Genomic DNA, 19,071 nt, shown 5'->3' on the forward strand with positions numbered 1-19,071 from the left:
ATTACTGCCTGGCATACAGCACCATCACAAACAGCTTCATTTGTTTCCAATTGTTTCCATGGCAACACTGCATGTCCCGTCTCGCACTGCCCGTTTAGCGGACGTGGTTGACTGCGCGGCTTAACAAAGAGCCCCGCATGCAATCTCACAAAATGACAGACAGAGCGAGACTGTCCGATTTAAAATAAGCTTAATTATTTGTTTTTTTTTTTTTTTTTTAAACCACAAGCTTGGCCCGATGGCGGCTGACATATTGCAGAGATGATGTAAACAACTGTGGCTTGGAGCTCACACACACACGTGATGTTTCCCCAAATTCTCGATGGCACTGCATCACCTTAGCAACAATCCAAGTTTCCAATGCCTCCGAAAGCTGTCTAGTAAAACGTTATTCATCTTGGCCAAGCATTCCGAAAGAACCCACAGACACTTTCCCAAGCTTGTCTACCTTCCCGTATCCTGGCAGGCATCTTTATCTAACCTTTCACAAAGCCAAAAAAGTCTCTTGTCCTAATTCTTCTCATTAAATTCTCGCTGAGGTCTTCAACTTTTCCATTTGACCAACCAAGAGCATCCACTAAGTCACCTTTGACTTTTACCCAGAACCCAGAGACAGCAAGATATTCACACAAAATACTCACTTAAGGACATCATCATCTGTACAGAAGTTATCTCAAGGCACTTTACATGCAGAACAGATCTAGAATCACGCTCGTCACAAATTTAAGACCAACGGAACCCCACATGAGCAAGAACTCCCTCTAGGGAAGAAACCTCAAACATAACCCAGGAGGGAGTCAGATTAACAGCGCCTCTGCCGGTTGCAGCCAAGTAGTCAACTCCGTTTCCATAAGATATGATGAATCAACAGCCAATGCCATCCTATCCACGATTCATCAAGGAGACTAACTTCATCCATGCAAACAACTAGATAAAAAGGACTAATGCAGTAGGAAAGCAAAAGTAAAAAAAAGTAAAAGTATAAAAGTAAAAAAATACAATCTGTTGAGTACTCACCAGCTTATTTAGACCATTTACTGTAGGCTTCCTATTCAAAGTTAGCACGGGTTAGTCTCTGAAAACCCCACAGCGTTGTCCCTCATGCTCATGCAGTGTCCAAAATAAAATCAGAATGTGTGTGTGTGTGTGTGTGTGTGTGTGTGTGTGTGAACGCTGACCCAGCCTGGATTGAGCCCAGGAATGAGACACGGTTGGGATGTGCCCAACACGCAGCTCTCTGCGCAGAGAAATGCGTGCGTTGTACACAGAGAACAATCCCATCGTTTGAGCCCCCTGTGACCCTGCTGTGGCCCCCACATCCCTAATGGCCCGTCCTGGAATGTGGGCTCGGATGGCCAAAAAGGAAGACGGCATGAATGCTGAGTATTAACGAGCGTGTCCTTATATACTAGTGGAGATACAAGCATGTACTGTGCTTACATGTCTATAGATACATAGCATGGCTGCTGGCGATGACCTAATTCCATTCAGAAGAGGAAGACATCAGAAAAGCCGCAGAAAGAGTCAAAAATAAATCCAGAAGACGCCAATTTTGAAATATGAGAAGACTTGGGGGGGCAAGTGCAAGACTTACGCTTCATTCTTCTCCAGTTTTTTGAGCTTAGTCTCCTGCTTTTGTTGTGTTCTTTGAAACACGAACCTTCTATGCCTGTCACTATTTCCAATCAATCAATCTTCCAAAAGCAGTAAGATGACCACAGGACGCTCAAGAGGAATTACAGACTATTCTATGTGTGCAACTGTGTATGACTCCAACCAAGGTCCATAAAGACTCCAAGTCATACCTCAGCCAAACATCAAACATCTCTGACATCAAACGCCATGAAACACTGGTGGTCCTCATCTTATGGAATTCCATGTTATGGGATTTTGTGGTTCCATAAAAGAATACACAATCAGTCAAATGACTGTTGTGACCTTCATTAAGGATGAAGATGGTATTGTAACATCTACCTGGGCGCTGTAGGAATGACGAGGAGGCGGTTGAGCCGCAATCTCTTCATCCCAAAAACAAAACAGGCTACTGTTGGCGGCAACCACGCCAAAACAACATCAGCAAAGTCAACTGTCAACACACACAGGACTCAGGTTCACCACCGTGACCCTCGTGAGGATAAGCGGCACTCATACGTAAACCAAGGACCACCTGTATGCTCCGGAAAAATCTGTTTTTCAGGGAAGCGGAGGAGGCACTAACCTTACTGTACCTTCTCTCACTGTACCACAGTCATGGGAACAGTTTATAGAAGGTACTTCGTGTAGAACGGTCCCCCAAGTTCCATAAAAGGCATGAACTTGAGAGCCCTGACCTCAACACCATCAAACAAAATCCACATTCTGAATTTAGTCAGCAAAAAAAAAAAAAACAAGTTATTAACTTTCCATAACAAGATGCTAAAAGTAGCCGTCTGCATCAGCAAAAAGAAGCTCGGATGTCGCCGAGTGTTTTCAAAAGCTGCAAAAAATAGAAACATCACTTATGTGGAATTTGGAATTAACTCACTTCCTGTTGCAAAAGTGGGTCGACGTTCAGGACTGAATTGCACGTTTCTTCCCATATGATACCATACTGCGCTTCGCTAATGAAAATCAGCTGTGACCTACATGAGAAAAGGAAAAACCCCAAATGGAGACCAACGTGCATAAACAATTACTAATATGACTAAACAGCACCTTGTCTCTGGTTTGGGTGGGTAGTGCCTGGAAGTCCACCAGATACATCTAGTGCAGAACACAGCAGGACCTTTCTGTCAAGTACAGTTTGGAACTGTAAACCCTGATCCATATTGGGGGGGTGGGGGTGGGTGTAGACTAATTGCTACCTCAGATTCGTCAACAGTGTGACATCATAACAGTCCGACCATGAAACCGGTTTTCAGTCCTTTCAGTCCTCTCTGACTTCATCAGTGTGTTCTTTCCTTTCTAGTGCCCTTTTGGTACAATACCCCAAAAACATAGTACTCGAAGGTGCTACAGTACACACCGGTGAGTATCACTTACAACATTTGAAAAAGGCAACGGTGTATCATTGAGACCTGAACCAAAAACAGTACTTCTGGCGTCATGGTCTTCTAACCTGTTGAGCTTGTTCAGGGGTGTCCAAAGTGCAGCCTGGGGGCCATTAGCGGAACACGGTTGTTTTTTTTTGGACCTAAAAATAAACTTTATTAAGAAAAAAAACAGCAAAAACTCAAAAGTCAAAAAAATTAAAGAAAAAGGCTGATGATTTTGTGAGACTAATGTAATGTTATGTTATGAGGACACCTTATGTCATTAACAATAATTAACATTCTAATAGTAAAAAAGACTTCATTATTTTTTTCTTGTAATTTTTGGAAAAATAGGTGGCGGAAAAAGATATGCCACAAGACTATAGTCAAAATATAAAATATTATGAGAATAAATTGCATAAGAAAATTAAAAACAGTAATGACAAAAACAGTTGTTTCCAAATAGTCCAAATATTAAGCTAAAAAAAAATAATCCCAATTATACAAGAACATTTGTAATACGAGTCATTTTAGTAGCAGATTTGAAATATATTTTTTAAAATTATATTAAAAAAGTAATAATATGACAATAATCCCAATTAGGTTGGGTAGAATATCAGGAATACAGTCAAAATATACAAATAGTCATAATATTAAGGAAAGAAATTATTTAAGAAGGTTGAATTATTTGAAGATAAAAAATAACAGCAAAAGTAGGGAAAATGGGTCTTTTCAGCTATAAGTTCTTAGCATATCAAAGTAGCCACTATATCACTACTACATCTGTGAATTGGACTATTATGCTATTTGAATTGACTTAGTATATACTTATATTGTGTCATATGTTGCCCACTCAACATCCATTGCAGCCTGGTCATCCTGGAAGGGAGATTCCAAGGTTCTGCGGTCCCTTCTCAGGGTTTTGAGTTGGGGGTTGAGATCAGGGGATGTCGTCTATTGTTTCCAGGTCATAAAGCCCTTTGAGGCTCTTTTGTGATTAAGGGCTACATAAATAAACTTGGCTTGACTTGCACTATGTGGCCCTTGCTGGGCATGCCTGAGCTAACTCATTGAAAACATAGCAGTGACAGAATATCCGGCATTTTTCCACCATTGCTTTCTTAACACAGAACTCATGACTGCGGCACGAGCATCTCGTGTGACGACAACTGGGTGTGAGACATTTCGGCTGAAATGAAACCCCTTCCTGACATTTCCCACACGTCATCCCGCCTATGTTCAAGCTCTGAAGGCGAAACATTGCTGCCCATTCTTTATTAATGTCATTCATACAGACCAGCTACATAAGTCAACAAGTGTCATCATCAAACAAAAGTAGATGTATTATGATCCAAATGACATGGTGGAAGGAATACAGTCCAGTATCCTCTAGATAGGATGTGGACTATGAGAGAATAGGAAAAGGAGAAGACAGACAAAAGGAAGAAAAGGACAAGGCAAGACGGAGGCTGAATGATTTTGTACAGCTCAAGAAAACATGACATGCAAAAAAAACAATGGCCGTCCTTTGCTTTACGATCAAACCGAAAGGTAGTGGAGGACAAAGTGTGGAGAGTTTCTGGGGGTGGGTCAGGGTGAAGGTTTGTACTTACGTTGCAGTTTGAGGACTGGTTTAGACTGGCTGCAGATCCGTCAGCCCACTCTGCAGTGTCAGTACTGCCGGACTGTCTGCTGCGCTCATACTCCTTCAGCTACGTGGAGGAAGAAGAGTTTAGAGAGGCAGAGAGAAGAGAGGGCGGGGCCACAGGCAGCTACAGTGTGCGTTCAAAGTGGTGTCGTGGTTTCCACATATGCTTTTAATGTGGAGATTTAGATTTCAAGTAGAGAAAAGTATTACACGTTTAATACCAGGGATACTTGCAGTATTGTGCAAATGTATTACATATACAGTAAATACAGTCGGGTCTTGTTTATCACGGTTAGCTGGTTCCAGACTCGACCATAATAAGTACTTTTCCGCAAAGTAGAAATAATTATTAATAAATGCCCTAATTATTTTCCTAGTTAGAGCTTCGGAAACCTGTTTTTGACCTTCTTAATACATTTTTTTACATGATTAGAGCCCTGTAGACATGAAATAACACCCCTATAGTCACTAGTATTACCCAATTTAGTCAATACAGTACAACAATACAAAATAAGCCATCTTAGACATAAATAAGATCAAATAGACTCGCAATGGCAACATACTTCCTGGTGTCTCATCAACATAACGTTACTGACACCTAGAGACCAGTACAATAATAGCCTACCGCTGCTGTTGGTGGTTGACGATGCACTTTAATTACTCTAACAACGAGCAGAGAACACATGCTGTGAACAGTCACACAGGAGCTGCTGTCGGCCACTCTCTACACCGCTAACATGATGCTAGCACAGTCAGCGTGAGTGAAATGACAGTCAGGGATACTGTTACAAGACTTCATATCACGTCTTTTCAATGCTTTATATTTGTATTTTGGTTTTCAACACTTATGCATGAAAGTGTTTAATTTAGACCAACAATATGTACAATATGCTTTAAAAAAAAAAGTAACTACACAGTTTATTAATTCATTTTGGAAAAGCGGTGATAGGGACGACTGCAGTCGTACCAAATCAATTTGTCGCACCCCCCCACCTCCATGAATCAGGAAGTAACTAACATTCAGCTGCTCAAACTGCCTTGATGGAGGTCTGTGCCCAATACCGTAAACGCACCCTTTTTGTAAATATTTCAACAGTATTACCGTAAATGCTCCAATTAGTCTGTTTTTTAATTAAAAACACTCTAATATAGGCACTGAGTGTGTGATCTGCAAAAGCAAATAACTGCTGGGGTCATTATAAAGCACTGGGTCAAAAACACAGCTGTGGCTGTAGGCAACCTCATGTAGATTTTTTTTTTATCAATTCCAAAAAATGGCAGCATCCATCCATCTACCTCTGCATGCACTTTAAAATGTTACTATTCATCTGCTGGGGTGAAAGTGGTGAAAGAGTGTCACTAGTATGAATGTGCCGCCCGCTATTACAACATTGGTTCTGTTGCTTCTGCGGTATACTTATTAGGAGGTCAAAGAGAGCTACTCTTTCCACTTTCTCATACACCCCAAATCATTACTGAAGTTAAACATGCCAACAATTATCGACTGCTTCCAATTAGTCCCTCTTTGGTCGAGGTCAATCAATACCGAGCTAAAATTGGAGCATTTACGGTGGATTAAACGCTAATATGATGCTGCTGGGAAACTATCCACAAAGCTTGATTGGTTTGTTTATCTCTTCATATCAGCCAATAGAGAATATCAAAGAGAGAAACATGATAAATCTGCTTTGTGGAAAGTGGTACAAGATGACTAAGATGCCGCTGGATGGCTGCAGCACCCACAAGCAAGGCATTAGAGGAGGAAGGAACGCAGGGGGAGGAAGTCGGAAGAAGTAAGGGGGAAGGAAAGGTCAATTGTCACAGTGACATTGATTGAAAATGAGAGGGGAAGCTGAATGAGAATCCACCATGTCCACCTACTAAGAAGCAAACCACTATGCACCAAAGTCCTCTAACCTCGACACACAGGACCAAAACCCCACAGAGATCACACCCAAAAATCCCCAACCTTCAGAATGTGCAAGAGTGGAGTTTGTGTGTGTGTGTGTGTAAACATTGACTTTGCAAAGTTGCACGGTCTGATAAAGTTAGTAAAAGTGAGTCATTTTAGTAAGCCAGAGCTATGCTAGTCAAGCAACTAGTCCTCAAGGCGTTCTTTGGAGGTTCCCTACCCGAGCAAGAGCTTCTTCCACAGTGATCATCTTCTCTTTCACCATCATCATCAGCTGGATTCGCTCTTCATCGCTCATGGTGATTTCACTGGCCACGTAGCCAATGTCCTCACCTGCAGGAAAAGAAAAATAACATTACTGTCATCCCTTGTTTCTTATGATTAAGTGGTTCCAGACCCGACCATTGTAAGTCAATTTCCGTGAAGTGGGGGTCCTTTTTCATAAATGAAACACTTTGGATGGTTACAACATAGAACACCTACTTACAACCTTCTAAATACAGTTTTTAACATTAACAGAGCCCTCTAAACATAAAATAACACCCCTACAATCACTCAATAGTCAAAAAGTTATTGTATCATCAGTGGTACATTACTGACACAGAGTGACGAGTGAGGAATACTAGCTTAGCTCACTGATCTTCCATTAATACATTTTGAAACGAGAGACTGTCGGCGTGACACAAACCTTTGGAGGTCTGACGAACAACGGGCTTGTGCTGAGACTTGCGGAAGTTCTGCCAGAAGGACTTGTTCTTTTTCTTGTTGTCCCATTTACCTAAAAGACAGGACAGACTAAGAAGGCCACTCCTAAGAAGAACGCATTGGTTCTAAAGCCTTACCTCCTGATCCATCTTCAGAGCTGGATTTGTGCAGAGACATCCTGGGAAGAAAATAAGAAGAAAAGATGAATACAGTGCTTCTCAACTGGTGGATCGGGACCCAGAAGTGGTTCGCGGGTCCATTGCAGACAGCAAAATACTTCTTCTACTTAAGTCAACTCCTTGGTATATATGTTTGTTATATGTACAATAATTCTGCTACCTGTATTCCCACAGTAAATATTATCAGTGTATAATTATGTCAAGGTGACCATGTAGAATTGTGCAGCACAGTTGCAGTTCCATCTTTTTACCACTTGAGGTCAGAAGTGCTTTTAAATAAAAGATGATGCAGTCAGAGCAAAATATGGACTTGAGGCAAAGGAGGACAGAAAGTAAGAGGGCAGACTCAGCCTGTTTATCTTTCCACTTCCCTCCACTTGTCACAGGGATGACAAGGAGAGGAGTGGGAGAAAAGGACATAGTAGACGGAGACAAGGAAAGCATTGAAAGGATGAAAAAAAATAAAAGTCCTCACATATCTATAAACCTTCCAAAACTAACCAAAAATAAAGCAGAAAAATAACAACTCAAGAAGCACACCAAAGCCTTTTTCCACCATTATCGGCTGCAAGTTAGACCGGCGCTTTAAGGGAAATGAGTCTTGGCATCATTGGCAATCCGTTTCGGTCTTAAGTCATATTAAATCTGGGAGACGTAAATTTAAGATCAGCATCACATTTTCCATCAAGGATGCAGTTTTAGGACACCTCTATGCAGGACCTTGAAACCGAGGCTGCCATGGCAACCTAATGAGATGCTAATTGAACGACGTCTGTATGCTTTTGCCTCCTTCCCATTCTCAGATAAGCTAAAGCTAATGCTAATCGAAGTAACTCAATGGAACCTTTTTCTCAAACAACCCCCACCCCTTCTCTTCCTCCTTCATGCTCTATAAATTAGCCTGTTCAGTGCACACACACACACACACACACACACACACATCTGGGCGCTCAGTGAATGTCTTTGAAGGAGTGTGTCAATCCAGGCATTGTGCAGCCAGGCAGCTTAATTGGTTTAACCTCCCATCTATGGCATGATCCTACCCCAATTCAATCCTTTCCTATGCATGCACTGAGTGGGGTGTGGGGGCGTTTATCCATGACGTCTCCGATTCAGACCGACATTAAAATGTTCATTTGCATATCACAACTTCAGACCAGGACTGTCCAAACTTTCTTTTTTTGTCCAAACAAAATTAAAGAACGAGAGGACCATTTCCATGTTTCGTAAAGCAACACGTGTTTTTGCTATAAAAAATGTCTTAATTCCTGTAATAGTTTATTTATTCCCAAAATATTATAACTTTTTCCATACATTACAACTTGAGCGTTGTTTCTCATATTACATGTATGTACAGTATCTCATTCATTCATTCATTTTCTACCGCTTATCCTCACATGGGTCGCATGGGGTGCTGGAGCCTATCCCAGCTCTCTTCGGGCGAGAGGCAGGGTACACCCTGGATTGGTTGCCAGCCAATCACAGGGCACATATAAACAAACAACCATTCACACTCACATTCATACCTATGGACAATTTGGAGTCGCCAATTAACCTAACATGCTAAAATATTACAACACATTTTAACATTTATAACTGCTAAATAACCTGTCATGGGGCCAAAGACATATTATTAATATTTCCTGTGTACTTTTTGGTTTTTCTTTGAACCAATTAATGACAAAACAGGTTCCACTGTAGTTTATAGCAGCCCTATTCAACTGCTGGCCAAATTGTGCCCTTAAAACAGTGGCCCTCAATTGGTTTAGATGCGGGACCCACCATCACACCTCAATGACAGGGGGCGGGCAACCCCACGTGTGAAAATTCTAACTTTTCAAATACTTTAAGGGACGGTGCCCATAGGGCACTAACTCTTGAATTTGAGCAGTCTTCATTGAGGGCAGAATTCCCCCAGGCAACACAGTGTGAGCCGTCTCTTTCTCAATGGGGTACGCTTCTCCAGCAGATATCTGCATCTGTGTGTCTGAGCCCCCAATTGACATCAACTCAAGCCAAGAACATGGCAGTCAATCAAATAGCAAGGTAAAGAATGCGAGGTGCATTCAGAGACATCATGTCATTACATTAAAGACTCGCCACCCACTAAAAGCGTCTCATGGGCCGTGACCCACCAGTTGAGAACCACTGTCTCAATGGACATCAAATCCGTCACCCCTGTCATTTTTTAAGTCGTTTCCTATGTTTTAAGCATCAGGCTATTTATATTATGTTGCTTTGTTGGCGTGAAGGCCAGGGGAGAAACCAGAGTGACAGGATAAAGACAAGCACTGCAGAAAGTCAAAGGCAAAGAAAGGGGGACGTCATCCCAAATGGTTTGGCATCTGGTTCCCATCATGCTGAGGCTTTTGTCTAAGCAACATATACTGTACATCTATGGGAGAAAGGAGAGCCCAGTCTGTGGTATGTGCTTCCTCCGCCGCACATGGTCGTCACATGAACGCTGCAATCCCACCGAGGGTCACAGAGGGGTGACAGTAAAAACGTTAAAAAAAAAAAAAAAAAGACACAGAAGGCGAGACCTTTTTGTGTTATGTCGGTTATTAGCTGGCATGGGGATTTCGAACTGGACTAGACTTCCTAATTACCACATTACCAGTTTCAGTCCCCTGTTTGGATGTCGTGATCTCATACATGGAGACATTTTGTGTTCCAGGACGCCGCGCCCAAACGCTGTTCAATTCTGCTCCTTGGTTCATGCTCTTTAGGCCATAATCATTTTGGCCATCACCCTTTCAATATGCCCCCCCACCTCCTTGATCTAAACACAAAGGCAGGAAGGAAAGGAGAAAGCCTGCTGGACCAGAGCAGGTCAGAAAGAGGAAGCAGCCAAGTGGTTTTCCTGTCATTGCAGCAAGGATGTGGCCAAGGGACACAAAGTACAGCAGGGGTGGGCAAACTACGGCCCGGGGGCCACATGCGGCCCACTAAGCGATTGAATCCGGCCCGCCTGTTGCTTTTTAAGTATTTCAAATTTTAACATACAATCTGGCAACATAACTTGCAAGTCGGACGTCTTATTTAGTAAAAAAAAACAAAAAAATTACAAATTAAATGAAAATAAATAACAAGAAAAAATATATATATTAACAATATATATATATAAATAAATGTATGATATATTAAATGACTGATGTTTAAAGTGCTCCTGAAAAAGTTTTACAGATAAAATTAGACCAAAAAAATCTAGAAAAATTATAAGTATAAAATAGTGTGTATGTTAAATATATGTTATGGCCCCCCCGGACAATTTTGTTAACTCAATGCGGCCCACCAGTCAAAATATTTGCCCACCCCTGAAGTACAGGGTCACACAGGTGATGTACAGTATAATGCAACATCGCACTATGGTATTTAGTGTAATATAAAACCATCATCACTTGAGGAAATTGCTGCTTGCAACATTGCGATCAGATCTTTGGTTCAACTTCCAAGTGTTTTGCATCTTACTAACCCCCCCTCGACCCTGTTATTCATTCACCAAGCGTTTGTCTCAATAAATCAGCGTTTTCATGTGCGTACAAGCTCCCACCCAGTGTCGTGTCGTCTCCTCTTTCACACATTGCTGCACTCATCTATTAAGTGGCAGCTTTCCCACCTGAGGAGACGACCTCAACTCCCTGCAGGCGAGCCAGAGTGACCTTTCCTCTAAGCCGCTCACAGGGAAGGTCCATCAATCTGCATGAGTGCCACGTGGAGGTGTTTGCGCAGAGAAGCTAAACGTGATGCTCAACACGGTGTGATTGACACGGTCCGATGTCTTTGTGGGGTTCGCATGTTGCTGTTTGTTGCCAAGGAGACCGAAGGGGGACTTACTTTCTGTCTGTTTCTGGAGTGGACACTTCACTGCTGAAGCCCAGTGACTCCTGAGGAGAAAGGGATGAGTTAGTGCAAGCTTGTGTACACTTTAAGCAGCCTGCAGATTTAGTAACTGTCCACACAGTTTGCTTGCTTTGTATACATTCCATGTCCTAACTGGGCATATACAAAGCCTACAAAAAAGCATCTCCTCTTAGGAGGACATTTTTTCTGTGCTGGTGTCCCACTTTCTGCCTTTACAAAGATGATACTTAGTTTGATTGACGTATGAATAGTCTTGAAGTGCCAGGAAATAGACAGAGCTTTAACTCTAGCGATATAAGGCATTAATAGGAAACCGAATGATATTTCCCAAATTTGGCGCTTTTGTGATTTTTAGATTAGATTAGATTCAACTTTATTGTTATTGCTCATGTCACTGGTACAGGGCAACAAAATGCAGTTAGCATCCAACCAGAAGTGCAATTTTATAAGTACCTTAGTAGTAAGTAAATGTATGTACAAACTATAACAGGCTGTGACTATAATACAGTGAGGATATATACAGGGATATAAATGACTATAATATGGCTATTACAGATTATACAGATTATAAACAGTATGCACAGTATGGATGTGACAATATATAATAACAGTAATATGTACATTATTGCAATGAAGTGACTATGATACAATGATACAATTTTAGCCATGCTTTATCGTAAAAATTGACCAAATTCAGAATATCTGTTCCTAGCCATCTGTGTCTTCCTGTTCTCTGTATCTTGGGTGTCATTGTAGAATCAACTTGCTGGTTGCAGTGCTTTTGGAATAGTTTGTACTAAAGGAATGAAACCTGGTTAAGGAACTTAATAGCGTGATAAAAGGTTCTTCTCCGATTCCATGTGGAAGTGGTACCTTTTTGGCTTCTTTGTTTTTCTTCCATACTCCGTTTGAAACCCTTTCTCAAGTTTAGCATGCTGTGTTTAAAGCGGCGATGCCGTAGCTTGGCCATTAGTGTTGCGCAATATGTTGTAAACAAAGAATAATAGGAGTGTAAGGGTGACTATAGGGGTGTTATTTCATGCTTACAGTGCTTTAATGATTTAAAAAGGTTTTCTATTTTGTAGTTTTTTCCAGGTTTTCTTTTTTAAATATTGAACCCTACTTGATGGGGATTCACTTCCTGTGGCCAGGTCTGGAACCAACAGCAATACATGAGTGACAAATGTGCTATGGTTTTTTTATGGTGCTATGGGGGTTGCTTTCTTTTGGGTTTATGCCAAAAAACATATGACAATATATATTGTCATGGCAAGAGTCTGCAATATATATCCCAATATGGATCTTAGGTCCTATACCTAGGTTGGTCTTATATATTGGTAAAGATAGCTCCCATTAGACTGTACAGGTGTACCAAGTGAAGTGCATGTGTGCCTCTACATACCTGGATCTCAGTGCGAAGCTGCAGAGACACATTGTTTGGGTCCTGTTTCTCCTAAGAAGGAAAACAGAAGAATGACGTTAACACAAAATCTAATATAAACATGTACAATAAAGTAAGAATTGCAGTATACACATGAGAAACGGGTCAAGTCACTGTAAACATAGTAAAAGGGATACATGCCACGCTACTATGTTTAGCTTTTTCTAGTCAGTGTCAACAAAGTCTTTTAATTTTGGCAATCAAACCCATGCCCTTTGACTTGAATGGCAAAAGTGTGTACCATAACAGCACCAGGAATAGTAAAAGGGATGTGCATTCATAATAATAGCCTCTAGTGGGAACCGCATTTTTAGGGAAGGTTGATGTCGACACACGTGACGGTACAACGCGCATCGGCATGTGACCTTCACTCCACAAGTCGAGCCTTGCGAAGCTGCCGCATGTTTTAATTGCCTATCAATAACGATACAGCCACAGCGGACCCTGACTTCGGTAACACATTTTGACCTAGACAATCAACTACAGAATGTAAGAATGGGTGAGTATAATGACTACAAGTCAAAGGAGGCAGTAAACCTGACTATAAAAGAGTATGCCTTCATCAAAGAAGAGATGTTAGAAGGCTGGTAGCTAAGTACCATTTCATCACTAAAGAGGAAATAAGTCAGAACAAAAAGCAGGAAAAGAGAAATGAGAAATTGGCATCACTTTATTTGCATATCACTTTCAATATGTGGTCAGTCACACATCCTCCGTTTTTTTTTCTTGTCTGGGCTTTGGAAATGGAGTAAGTAAAAAGCTACTAGGTAGCCCGTGACACATTAAAAGCTCTTTAAAAAGGTCAGAAAAAGATGAGATGTTGTTTATTTAGGCATGACAAACCCTTCAGGCCCATTAGTCTGCTTATCTCATGTTCTGTTATAGTCTTACAGGGTGTTTTTGTCAAAATGTTACTTGTGAAATGTCAAAAACAGCCCACATGCAGTTTGTCTCACTCGGAGCAAGTCAGAATATTCCCCTAAGTGATGGAGCAGGCTTCTGTCAAAGACCAGCAGAGAAGCAGGAAGCGGTCTGAGGACACTGGCAAGCTGCATGCAGAGAAGATTTAGGATAATGTTGCATACTGCAATACAAAGTACAACCAGTGAAATATTTTGTTTTTAACATTAAATGACAAGAAAATATTTTTCCTTTAACTATGACACTTATTCACATGCCTGTATTTTGAAAAAATGCAATCTATATGCACCATTCTGAAGAATCATACTGGAATTGGAAAGGCACCGTCTAACGTGGGCATGATATGACCTACGGTGTTTCCCAGTCCTGCTACAAAGGCAAAACGTACAAGACAAAGTAATAACAAATCTACCCTTTAAACAACCTCGACAGCCTGCTGGTTTTAAATAATGGAGTGGTGTAGACGTATATGGGTTAACAAAAAACATGAGCTACCGTGAGAAAAAAGGTATAGATGTGGCGCATCACAGAATTTCACAAAAAGTGGCAAGAGATTGCTTCTGCTATCTGATCCTCTTTGAGGTTTCTCTCCGAGCGACAGGCAGCGGCGTGCCGATCTCGTCTGCTGAATGCAAAATCTATTTTTAAAAGGCAGCGTTGTGTAAAATGCACGCCATCTGACAAGAGATTCATGCATTTGAAGACGGAAAACGCGGACGCAGACGCAAAGCTCCTCCCACTCCGCCCGTGGATGCCATCTTTGACACGGCAGGAGGCTTTGAAAGTGTGAAATGAGGAAGAGGATCAGTGAAAAATCAAACCGAACCCTCAGATCTTGTGAAGGCAGACTGGGCGATGATGAAAAATTCATGCAAAAGCTTCTGAAGGTGAATCTGGCTTAGTTTCAAGTGAGAAAAATCTATGTTTTGTGGGAGAGGGGGGGTGGGTGTTTGCTTAGTTCTCACAAAGTAATCCCAAAGGAGGGGGCGCTATCCTTTACATGAACTTAGCGGCATCAGCTAAAGATACTGCCCCATTTACCTCAGCGTGAACCGGCGTGTACAGTATATGCGTGTCATCATGCAGATGTGTGTGCGGTTGTTTATGATGGCAGCACTGATTGCTTATGTGTGACTGAACTGAATAAAAGGATCAGGTGAGGGGAGCGTAGCATAGCGGAGGGTGGGTTGTGAGTTAATGAGGATCACGCTGCCTCGCATCGGAAGCCACACACGCACACAAAATAAGGCTGCTGGAATTTTCACTTCAAGTGGCGAGGCAGTATTCTGAGTCACAGCTGCAGTACCAAAGTAGGGGCGAAAGGGAGACGGGAATGCGTTACTGCATTTTAACTTAAAAGGAACAATTCAACATGTTGGTCAGAAATGGAGTAAGAAGAAGCAGAGCGTATTTACTTAATTATTCTCCATGTCTCAGAAAATATTGATATTATACAGGGTTAGGCAAAATGATCTGACACATTTGTAGGTTAAATAAAAGGCAAATAAAGTAAAGAAACAAAAATGTGTTTTTATTTTTGAAAAGTACATATAATGTCATTTTGCTATGTTTCTTTATAATGACGTTTTTAGTTTATTTTTCAGTTGCTGCCATGAAATGGACTGGTGAGCGTCGCGCTTTCATTGTGGAAACGTTTATCAAAACAACCTAATCTATAACTGCAACCGTTTGCACTTCAATCTTGGTAGACATGATCCCGTACCAGCTCCAAACACCATCTTGTTATGGGTTTCCAACTTCTGCATCTGCATTCACACCAAATTTGCACCGCCAGAACTGATGTAATTTTTAAAACATAATGAAACAGAATGGCATTATATGTACTTTTCGAAAATACAATTTTTTTTGTTACTTTACTTTATTTGCCTTTTATTTAACCTACAAATGTGTCCAATCATTTTGCCTGATCCTGTACATACGTATACTGATGTCACTATGGTATATTGTATGCATATTGCGCGGCATAATACTCCAATACATACAAACATATATATATAATTCTGTATAAAATGCAAATGGTGGTTAATCATGATTAAACAATTAGAAAATTGTGACTAATCTGATTAAATATTGTCATCGTTTGATGTCTACTATATTGGGTAAAGCAAGTGTAAAGGTGACTATAGGGGTGTTATTTAATTTGTCCAGGGCTCTAATAATGTTAAAACTGTATTTAGATGCTCCAACTATGAAGGTATTCTATTTATTAATATTAAGTCCTACTTTTTTAGGGCCAGGGGGTTTATGTGGGATTATGTATGATCCTAAGCGCCCTCTGTAAAGGACAGAAATACTGATGTTAAATAGCAACATTTGGGTCCAAACATAACTGTAAAGCCCACCACCAGCTGGAATTACCGCAGTGCTGCCGGTGCCAAGCTCGTAAGCAAAAAGTAGGCGGATATGCGGCAAAACCCGAAAGACCAGGTGGCTTAGCGGACGTATGCCAGCTGGCACGGTCCGACGAGTCTGGGTGAGCCAGTGTGAGGTGGATCGTTAGGACTGCAAAAGGAGCAGGCACCGACTGGAAAGCCTGGTGCAAGCTTTAAAAAAAAAAAAAAAAAAAAAGACGACGTTAGCTGTGGGACCAGTACGGCATGATTCAAGCATGCGGAAGTGGCTCTGCACAACGATTATGACATGTCTTGAAGTAGCCAGTCGTAACACCTCTACAACCTTCTTCTAAGACGTTAGCGTGCTTTGTGCCCACACTGCAGCACAGGCATGCTTGTTTCAACAGCGTGAAGCATTCCAAAGCCCGTTGGATCAACATTATTTAGCTGTTCAAAAGACAAATACCAGAGTTATTACAAATTCCAATGACACAGTCACCCTTCCGTAGGCTGACTAATAAATCACGCCATAAGAAACACAAATCTAACACCTGCTCATGGGTTATCCCAACAGTGAAGGCGTGCCGACACTATTTGAAGAAAATCTTAAAAGTAACAAAAGGCCCGTTTGTGAGGAGAAAAGCCTGAAGGTGGAAAGAACAAACAAGCACCTGGCGTTTCTTCTCGTCTGTAGTCTTAACCTCGGTGAACTGACCCACTTTGACAAACAACTTGGCCTGCTGGCGTTAGCCTCATGGTAAAACAAAACACTTGATAGTCTGGATGTCCAAGACATCATCACTAAACATTCCTGAAATGAAAAAAAAACAGTCTGGTTGTGTTTGCACCATTTCTGGTTGCATCGCAAATTGAGATACGCTGAAATTCCCGGCCTTAGTCGTAACCCCAGCAAAAAAAAAAATGGAGATCTACTGTAATTCATCAGCATTATTTTCCGCCTGCAAGCCCTCATCAGAAATTACCCGTTCACAAGCGAGTCTTGGCAAGCCTTTGGGATTCCACCTGAAGCAACGACCGTCTCATGTAATAAACAAGCACTACAAGAGTCTACAAGTGAAGATCTATGATCAAATGCCAGTTCAACATCATAATTCATAATGTGTGAGTGACAGGAAAAACTGATGTGTTTGCCCTGAATATAAGTCTTATTGAGACTCAATCTTAGGCTATGTTCACACAGATTTTTTGCTCATGCAGTATGTACGTATATACGTATATATATATATATATATATATATATATATATATAGTTCACTCAAGTCTGGGCACAGTGAGGGGAAACTACCGTTGTAGCTATGGAGCCGATATTATCCATTATATCTATATATATAAATAAATTATTTGATATTATATGATAAAATGATCAATTTGTATAAAATTGCATACAGGTTGAAATGTTATTCATTATGGGAGCATCAGAACTCCTAACTCTTAAGCCTAATGATTTGCATTTCAACCTAAAATTCTAGAGAAAATATGATCCAAAACTAAAAATTATCCAGAACCTGAACACCTGTCTTTCATTTGTACCTTTTATTAGCAGTAACAATAAATTCCAATACCACTGAAGGAGAGAACTGCTAAACATGTACCAGTGATGTTTTTAACGAACAATCACAAGTACAACTTCTAGACTACAGAGACCAGAGTCTCTTGTAACGGATTTTGTTTCTTTAAAAAAAAAAAAAGCACCGCAATGACAATTAATTAGTTCTAAAGGTTCTGCATATAAAGCTTGAGAATATTTTCGTGCCATCAGCATCCCTCCAAAATCCATCCAACCTATAAAACTGCTGGGAAACTGTCAGAGTATGATACTTGCTAATCCATAGGTCCCGTTCATGGAGGGGATGTTTATTTACCCCCTTTGTTTCCATGCTAACATGAAGACATACGGGAAAGAACACATTAGGGGCCAGGCAGGAAGTGGATAGGGATCTCTGAGAGCCTCTATCATCGAGCCTAAACAGGGGCAACGCTTGAACAAAGACACAGACGTCGCCGTGTTAATGAGTGGCCTTGCTGACGCATCCTGCTAAAGCAAAACAAAGTTCAAATAGAACCAAAAGATGATCATTATTTATTTACCCCGCACCAACGGCATGAAAGTCAGCTATGTGAACCACAAGTTCGCCCATGTCCAAGATACGCAACTTAAGAGCCTTAACCAGAGAGCATTTTTGGAGAAAGGAAGCGTTATGGAGATCCAAGTCAGTAGACCAGGAAAGCCTGCTGAGATTTAATTCATCATGTTGTTTTCCTAAATTACAGTTAAGAGACAGTCCATTTTCCTTGAAGGAATCGACTCCGGAAATGTTCAGTCTATTGAAAGCCGTCCATTTGTGTTAGTGGGTGGAGTTTATTTACACAGTCCAAGGTTGCGGTCAAGGAAAAATGCCAGTATAAAGGTGCGCATGCTTATAGCAGCATAAAACTATGACTGGGGTTTTTGAAAAAGAACTGGGAGGTGATTCTATTGGAGAAAGGGACAATAACCGGAGATGGGTAGGTGTTGCTCAGACCAAATTGCATCACCATCTTCCTGTACCCTTTAAAAGACTTTGGCCTTTCATTTTAAAGGCCGCATCCCTCAAGAGAGCAACTTTCTAAATGCCTCACCATTGACAGATTTATAACATTGATTGCGACCTTCTTAATAGCGAACAGGGATATGGCGTTAAAGCACATTCTCTCTCTGTGTTCTTTACAGCCAATTTTAGTAAGGGGGATGAAGTAAAATCCATAAAGCGTGGGTTGATGTAGATCCTTTGGTGAGAACCTCAATGAGGTGTTGTCTGACCCGTGTTCCCTCCGATGTTTTCCCCCTCCTCTTCTCTAGATTTTGCTGCCAAACTTTGCAAAGTGGCGGGACAGCTGCAGGCTCTCAAATTCAACTCTCCTCCTCTTCATTCCCCTCATCCCTCTTCCTTTTTCGCCCCAATCCACATCCTCCTTTCGGCTCGGGGCCCAGTCTGCTCAGTCTCTGCAACGCTCGCTTTCGATTGCCTGATTTTA

General features: G+C 41.2%; 1 protein-coding gene across 6 annotated transcripts in view; it reads right to left on the reverse strand.

Moving 5' to 3' along the window:
- Positions 1 to 19,071, reverse strand: part of sash1a (SAM and SH3 domain containing 1a) — a 179,216-nt gene that overhangs the window by 15,606 nt on the left and 144,539 nt on the right. For all 6 annotated transcript variants that reach the window (XM_058057369.2, XM_078798981.1, XM_058057372.2 and 3 more), the window contains 6 exons: positions 12,722 to 12,772; positions 11,293 to 11,342; positions 7,414 to 7,454; positions 7,260 to 7,349; positions 6,792 to 6,904; positions 4,625 to 4,723 (listed from right to left, as the gene is read on the reverse strand). In XM_058057369.2, coding sequence (XP_057913352.2) covers positions 4,625 to 4,723; positions 6,792 to 6,904; positions 7,260 to 7,349; positions 7,414 to 7,454; positions 11,293 to 11,342; positions 12,722 to 12,772 — 444 coding nt within the window. The remainder of the gene's footprint in view (positions 1 to 4,624; positions 4,724 to 6,791; positions 6,905 to 7,259; positions 7,350 to 7,413; positions 7,455 to 11,292; positions 11,343 to 12,721; positions 12,773 to 19,071) is intronic.

The sequence above is a fragment of the Doryrhamphus excisus genome, linkage group LG19 (genome assembly GCF_037039965.1).
Source record: "Doryrhamphus excisus strain RoL-2023G ecotype Guam linkage group LG19, RoL_Dexc_Guam_v1.1, whole genome shotgun sequence".
NCBI lineage: Eukaryota > Metazoa > Chordata > Actinopteri > Syngnathiformes > Syngnathidae > Doryrhamphus > Doryrhamphus excisus.